The sequence below is a fragment of the Poecilia latipinna genome, unplaced genomic scaffold (assembly GCF_001443285.1).
Source record: "Poecilia latipinna isolate Pla-1442-1.1 unplaced genomic scaffold, P_latipinna-1.0 Scaffold289, whole genome shotgun sequence".
In the NCBI taxonomy this organism is placed as follows: Eukaryota; Metazoa; Chordata; class Actinopteri; order Cyprinodontiformes; family Poeciliidae; genus Poecilia; species Poecilia latipinna.
This window is the reverse complement of record NW_015112905.1, coordinates 559,830-567,875: the sequence shown is the minus strand read 5'-3', so window position 1 is coordinate 567,875 and position 8,046 is coordinate 559,830. Positions and strand designations below refer to the sequence as shown.

Genomic DNA, 8,046 nt, shown 5'->3' with positions numbered 1-8,046 from the left:
TTTATATATATATATATATATATATATATATATATATATATATATAAATTTTTATGTTGAGCCGTTTTTAAAGCAGAAATGTCTCACTGAAGATGGCGGAATAGTGGTATATTCACAAAATGAAACAATTTCAATTGAAACCATTATCAGAAAAGTTGAGAGAAGAAAAATACTGGAAGAATTACAGCGGTCAAGACAAAATCAAATTTAGGCAAATGTGAAAATGAAACCCAATGAAATTCATTACTAAAGAAGATGAAACAATCATTCTTCTTTCCGACCAGATTTAAAAGGACCCTTGAAAATGTAAAAGTGGAAAAACTCTGAAGGATAATGATATTTCTAAACATAATCCAAAGTATTAAAATATATAAATAATCTTATCTACAATTTTTTTCTAACACAAACACTGCAACTTTCTCTGGACTAAATGTTTGTTTTTCAGGGGTTTTTTTTAGCTACTCTGCATCTCTGAATGCATGCTCCTAGTACATGGTTATTTGTTTCATCTGTTCCGTCCTCATCTGATAGTTACAGCTTTACACTTCATGTGAATAGAAAATTGCTTTTCTATTGTAAATTGTAAACACAGATAATTTTACAGAAGGCATAAATGTTTAAGAAAAGACAGCGAGAAGTGGCCTTTCAATTTCAAAACAAAGTGTGTTATGTTTTCGAGGCTAATATAAGGACCTACACGTTAGAGGAAATAACTTCATCTTCTGTTAAAAAAAGCACAATTCTGCAAACTTCTCTTTCTTTCCGTGTGTGTGTGTGTGTGCGTGTGTGTGTGCGTGCCCTTTATCATGCTGAGGCATAGCGGCACTAGAGCCAGCTACCACGGCAGCCCTCTTATCAGCCTTCTCACCAGACCCAGTCTCATCTCGTCATGCTATCACCCTGAGCAATGAGACAGGAGAGAAACTTAGACAAGCAGCCAGCTCCAAGCTTACTGTCCCTGAGTCCATCAAGTTGGTCTCGCTCCCTCCTTCCCCCCCCCCTCTGTGTCCATGGCTGGCTTTCGTGATCTTTCTCTCCCTCTCTCTGTTTCCCTCCAGTTCATTCCTGCCTTTATCCAGATTGGCCAGTATAAATGTGGCAGCTGGGTAGATGAGTGTGGAGGGATGGGGAGAGATTGGAAGACAGTCCTACTGTCACACAGTAATTGGAGCAAAAACTTGGCTTATGTCTTAATGTGTGCTCTGCCTCCTCTCTGTGTTTCTCCATGTCTCAGTGCTTCACTCTCCCAATAACTGTCTCAGCTTTTCTCTCTCAATCAACCCCTGGTGTTTCTGCTTTTTCTCCTTATTTCTCTTTTTGTGCTGTCATGCAGTGGCTTTCAGAAGTCGACATACTGCTGTTGAAAAATATTATTTTGTGATTTAAAAACATTACATCATGAATCATGTCAAAAATTCTTCCAAGTTTAATGTGACATGTATCCTAAATTATTCAAAAAAAAAAAAGAATCTGTGAGGAAAACAACATTAAAAAGCTGTAATAACTTTGTTGCATAATACAAAGGTACCAGTCAGTAGAAGAATACAAACATCTGTGATTCACAACACATACTGTTTGAAAGCACTTGACAAAAAGAAAGTACATTCAAAAGTTTTCTATTTAAGGAAACCAAGCAGATTGCATCAAGTTTCTGAGTTGCAGCATTCACTCCTTCTGGCAATTCCTCATTCTGAGGATACATATAGTGACAACGGAAAGGAAAAGGAAAACCGGCTTTTAAAGGAAGAAACCTCCAGCAGAACCAGGAGTTTGCTACCCCTTACCATGTCAAGAAAAACCATCTACAGAAGTCAGAGGTTTCCCAAATGTAAACTGCAGCCACATAAAATAGGTGTTTTAACAGACATATATGTCAGATTAACTTAGATATGTTACATAGATAAATTAGACCCAAGTCCAGAGAGTCTAAAATACCAGACAAACTGTGGAAAATAGCACCATTTGTATATAAACACTATTATGCTATCATACTTGCATCACCATCCATACAATATAACAAATCAGCAATAGAAAAGGTTTATCAGATGCAAAGTTGTGGAGTGACCTAACCAGTGACCAGAACTAACTAATTTTTGGGTTACCTGATAATTTGGATTTGGAAAACTTTTGCATCTTAGACGTGGAATGGTTACAGGCTAAATAATGTAATTGATTTAGCAGGTAATAATTAATTGAACAGGAAATAATTACAGCACACAGACAGAATCAGGTTAATTGTGAACACAATATATTGTGGCCTTTTTTATGTTTCCTTCTGACAAGACAGAAACAATAAAAGGGGGGAAGAAAGGTTATGTTCGTGGGGTAATATGTGCATTTTTATGTACAGTCATAATAAACATGTTGGTGAAATTAAAATATTACTTTAACTGTACTTGTATGTATGTATGAACACTTTTGGGCGTAACTGATTGCCATTTTAAAAGCAGAGGAAGTTTGTATAATAATTTATCATGATTTTTTTATTTTTTTTTTACCTCACAAATCCACAGAATTTTAGTAGAGGTATGTCAATTTTTAAGATGTAGCATATATTATCATTACCAGCATATTTCCTTATGAACTGATCAGATACACAGGAAGTGTATAGCTCACTTTCAGGAAATGCCAGTGGCCATACTGTTATTAATCTATTAAACAGCAGCCTTCTATATATTATTCAACTGGATTACACATCAACATAATTGGAATATTAACATAAATTGAGGTTTAACATGTAATCATTACATTTTTGTCTTGGTCATTTTGCAGATATATTTTTCCCACCTGTGCTGTTAGAGTCAGTCCATCTCTCACTGGGCATCTCCTGTTTATGCCTCTGTATAATCCTCCTGCTGTAATTCTCTCATCACCAGGGCCGGAAGGTTGCAACCTGTTTATTTATCACCTGCCCCAGGAGTTTGGAGATGCTGAGCTCATGCAAATGTTCCTTCCTTTCGGCAACGTCATCTCTGCCAAAGTCTTTGTGGACCGAGCCACCAATCAGAGCAAATGCTTTGGTGAGTCAAAAAGACACAATGACTGGATGAAAATAATAAACCGGGGTTGTTGTTGTTGTTTTTTTTGTTTTCATGAAATCACAGAGTTGCTGCATTTTGTGCTCTTCTCTAAAGATGCATCCTATTGCTTTTACACAAGGCAGCCACAGAAGGGATGTCTGTAAGCATTAAGTTAAACTTTGATTCTCTCAGTATCAAAGTTCAAACAACAGTTTAAAAGCAGTGCTATAAATCTCTACTCGGTCTGGCTCCAGCATATTTAAACTCTCTTTTACATAGATCTGTTAATTCCCATTCTTTACGTTCCAACAGCATTTTTCTTTTGCATGTTCCACACTGCCGAACCGAAAAAGGAAAGCAAGCTTTCAGTGTGATGGCTCCTTCAGCCTGGAATCAGCTTCAGTCTGAAATCAATATGTCAGAATTGATTTCACTGGATTTATTTCGAGCGATTCTTAAAAACAGGCAACGAGAATCTTTTAAACAGTGTCACTGTTTTTAAATTGTTTTATTCCGTTTTATAATTGTGTATATGTATTAATCAATTTTGTTTTGTAACCAGGTTGCTATGTACTGCAGATTTCTGCCCAGGTCCCCCTTGAAAATGAGATCTAGATCTCAATGGGGTTTACCTGGTTAAATAAAGAGAAAATAAAATAAAGAGAAATAAAATAAAATATGTAGATGTGTGCACAGATGGAGAGTGGGAGAAATTTAAAGCAATGCTTACTAATGCATCACATGAAGGGAAACCAAGCAGCATACTGTATGGTTGATAGTTCAGATTAATAGCCAATGCAGAAAATAAGATCGACTTAAAAATCGTGTAAATCCCTGCAGACCTGCAGTATGTGGATTGCTCAACACAGAATTTGGTTAACACTCGGATGTGCATCAAGCTAAAGCTAGGCAGCTCTAAGCCGCACTTAACAATTTAGTACATTATTAAGAGAAACGTCATCAAAGCCATTGGTGACTCTGGATGAGCACCAGAGATCGCCAGCTCAGGAGAGACAATCTGTCATGGGGAGAGCTATTTATTGACAAGCCAAGTGGCTGACACAGCAGCTCGGGTCAGACTAGACCAAAACTGAACACACCATCCCCACTAAAATGTGTCAGTGGTTGGGTCTTTCAATGGGATGTTCTTTCTCCAGTAGCAACAGGGAAACTCCTCAGATTGCACAGGATGATGGATGGAACTAAATAGAGAACAATCCAGAGAGAAAACCTGTTAGTCGGAGAAAAGCCTTGACACTGGGACCTTTCAGTAGGACAAAAACCCTAAACGGACAGCCAAAGCCACAAAGGAAGGGCTTAGATCAGAGACGTGTAACAATAGCCTAGTCAAACTACAAACAGCATTTTCAAAGAAAACTGGTGGCAAGACCTAATAAAATAAATGACAAGAGACACTATCCATCTAGTTTGACTGAACTATTTTGCATGGAAGAACAGCCCACAATTTCAGTCCTAGATGTGCAAAGTTGATCGAGACATGATGTGGTGAAAGGAAATGGCTTTCAAATCATTATTGCAAGCAAAAGTCAGAAAAGTTTGCAGACATCTAGTTTCAACCCTCCTGAACCCCCTAAAGTTAAACCTTTGTCTTGGTGCATAAAGTCCAAGACAAAGGTTTGCATAACCTCAAAATGATACTACAGTTAGTGATTTTAACATGACAAGAGGTGGAAAGATTTGAACTGTTAGGAAGCTGGAATTTCTGCTCAAATTTTTCAACTAAATTTTATTTTATGGAGCAAATATTTAAGATTTGAAAAAAAAATTCTCCAGTATTGTTGTTGTTGTTGTTGTTATGCAATTTCAAAGAAAAGCTAGACTGGATACCTTCTTGAAGATTTCAGAGACTTTCCCCGACAGCCTCCAGCTGGGGGCCTCAGCAGCATATCCCATCCCCCTCCTCCTCTTTTGTTCCCTCTCCCACTCACTAAACCAGTTCATCTGGGTGGAGGTGGCACAGGTGGGAATCCATGGTCTTAAAGAGATAATAATAGACTGGTGGGGAACTTGCTGTTGATTCAGTTGGACAGCAACACCCAGGAGACAACCAAAGGGAGAGAGAGTCTCCCATCATTGGCTTTCTATCAGTTTCTCTTCATCGTGGCATATCTGAAACTGTCTCTCTCTTCTTTCTCACCTTTCTCATCTGTCCATCTCAGGACAGGCTCTCTCTCTCATCCACTGCATGTGTTCTCCGCTGAACATATGCCTCTCACTTGCACTATCTGTCAGTCAACAAGGAAAGGGGCAAACAGGAGATGACCTCACAATAGAGAGTAATTAAGATGTAAGCTGAACAAACGCTTATTTCAACTGGAAACTTCAATTCTCTCATTTATTTCTTTGAATAACAGAACCTTTGGAATATCTCAATTATTTCTTTGAATAAAAGTGCTTATCTTCTCAAATGCTGAATTATTGCATTCAAGTTATTACTTGCAAAACCTAGTTTCTGTGAAGCGGACGTGAAATATTTCAAGATTATGCAAGATGCTAAAAGGTGTTTATGAGAATGAGCAATCTGAACATGATTTTACAAAGAAATTTAGTGAAAGTTTTTAGGCTCTCAATACATGAGAAGCATCAGAGTCTGTTGCATCTTTCTAGTTGAGTACATCTATCTGTTTTGAGTATGAAGACTAAAATATGTGACATACATTTGGAAATAAGCCCACTTGAGTCATTATTTCGTAAGCTCTTTATTACATTGAAAATAGCTCAAGCTCACTTGGATAGGACTGGGAGCACTTGTGAAAGTTCAAGTCTTGACACATAATTGTTACTTGATTTAGGCCGTTCTTCAAGTGTGAATGTGCTTTAAACCTTCACGTTGTACCTCCAGCAGCACACATCAAGTATCTGTCTTGCTGGAAGGTGATCTGCTCCCCAGTCTTGTTCCTCTAACAGGGTTTCCACCAGAATTCCCCTGTTTTTAATGCAGTCCATCTTCCTAACATCTCCGACCAGCTTCCTGAAGAAAAGTATCCCGCATAATGAGAGATACTTTGATGTGCCAGTTTTCCTCCACTCAAAAATACTTAAAAACTAAATATTAAAAAATAATTGGGACACCCTACGACATTTAACATTACTGAAAAATGTAAATAATATAAACAACACTCCAAAATTATGGATAGATTGTAAAGTTTTCTATGAAATAAAAAAACAGAGCAATTTCTGTTCAGAAGTTAGGGTACACCCACATTTAATTCCTCTTAAAACGGAAAAAAAAGAGGTTTGAAGACGCTTTGCTGCAGCAGAACCGAGTAAACTCACCATCATATAATCCATCATGGATTCTACATTTTTGTCACAAAATCCCTGGAAAATACTTCTTATTTACCCCTTTCATTCCAAAGTTACTTTGAATTTTCATAACAACTATGTTGATTTTGTTTGAGTGTGCAAAGGTATCGCATGCTGGGTCTTTGACAGAAAAGAATATGAAAATGGACAGATCAAGAGTGTAATAATGCCACTGCAATGTGCACGTACTTTAAAGTTTGCTTCCTGCCTTTTGACCTTCAGATTTCTATCATTATTTTGTCACAAGGATATAAATGTAGAGTCTGCACATTCATTAAATTCAGGGATTGCAGGAGTGTGTGTGTGTAGGACTGGGATCGCTACCACTGACACGCCCTTTCCCTGCTCAGTTTGTTTAAAGGGTTTGTAAAGCAGCAGTCTTATCTCACCTACACTGACAAAAGCCTGCCCTCTACCCCCAAATTAAATTGGACCCATAGCGGTGTGATCAAATCAGCTGGCAGGCGGAAAATTCTGGCCGTCAATCACAGAGGTGTCTGATAAGAGGAGGCAAGGAGTCCCGGCGGGGGCAGCTGTTGGTTCACTCTGCCTCAGCACCTAAATGATAACTGCGAGCAGCAGGCACCTCCGTCCTACACACCTTGCTCCGAGCGTCTCATCACAACCCCGTGCCCTCTGCTCTTTACTCGGATAGATGCTCAGTCACACACACAAAATGAAGACGTATATTCACAGAGAGATGCGTTTCGTGTAAGGCTCAAACAATCCGGGTATAGCTGCTGCACATCTGGTTTGAGACATTTTTGTTGGATCTAATCTATTAAATATATAGATGTATATTTTTTTTCACCTCCTGGTAACAAATACCTCTTTTTTCATTTGATTTCTAATATATCTGCTATTAGCCTTTGAGTTATTTTATGCAATCTTTTAAATTCAAAGACTTCCAATTAATCTACTAAAAAGTGAAACAAAGACCTTTTGTTCTGTCATTGTTGAAAGTTCAAAAGGATTTTTTTTTTTGCTTTACTTTCATTTAACCTGTCCTGTGTTTTTTGTGTCTTCTCCCCTTCCTTTCTGTGTTCTCAATCCCCGTCCCTTGTCTCACCTTCTTTCTACTTTGTGGCCTTTTCGCAGGCTTTGTGAGTTTCGATAACCCGTCCAGTGCTCAGGCCGCTATCCAGGCTATGAATGGCTTCCAGATAGGCATGAAGAGGCTGAAGGTGCAGCTAAAGCGGCCAAAGGACGCCAACCGACCTTACTGACTCGTCTGCTGTCCATAAACAGGTGCGGTACCACTTATGGCGTAGCATACTATGGTACAATGACATTGCACTTAGTCATTTCTTGATTTACAACAGGAGCTGTCTCAAATTATCATGGGAACCATTCATTGCAAAGGATCTTTTATTTACTTTTTTGAGTGAGAAATTTTTGTCTTAGTAGCATTTAGTAATAAGTTTTACCATTTTAATCATCTACATCTCATTGCCTCTAATCACTTGTTTCAGTTCATATCAGATTTGATAAAGTTTGGTAAAACTTAACTATTTCATTGAGATCTAACTTAATCTACGCACTGTTAAGACTCATGATATGACTGTTAAGGTAACAGTCTCATGTCATAAGTTTTCATTTTACAAATATGCCAAAAAATATTCAATTCTGAGAGGCTCATGTTTACACAAATACCTTCTAGAGATTTTTATCAGGTTACACAAAAAAGTGTTTTCTCTGT

The 8,046-nt window shown here is 37.9% G+C and overlaps 1 protein-coding gene across 9 annotated transcripts in view; it reads left to right on the top strand.

Annotated features, from left to right (window-relative positions):
* The window catches only part of celf6 (CUGBP Elav-like family member 6), a 163,901-nt gene that overhangs the window by 144,667 nt on the left and 11,188 nt on the right, over positions 1 to 8,046 (top strand). For all 9 annotated transcript variants that reach the window (XR_001425178.1, XM_015034159.1, XM_015034160.1 and 6 more), the window contains 2 exons: positions 2,877 to 3,020; positions 7,446 to 7,595. Coding sequence is in view for 8 of the 9 variants with exons in the window: in XM_015034159.1 (XP_014889645.1) it covers positions 2,877 to 3,020; positions 7,446 to 7,573 (272 nt within the window). In the remaining variant the exon portion in view is untranslated. The remainder of the gene's footprint in view (positions 1 to 2,876; positions 3,021 to 7,445; positions 7,596 to 8,046) is intronic.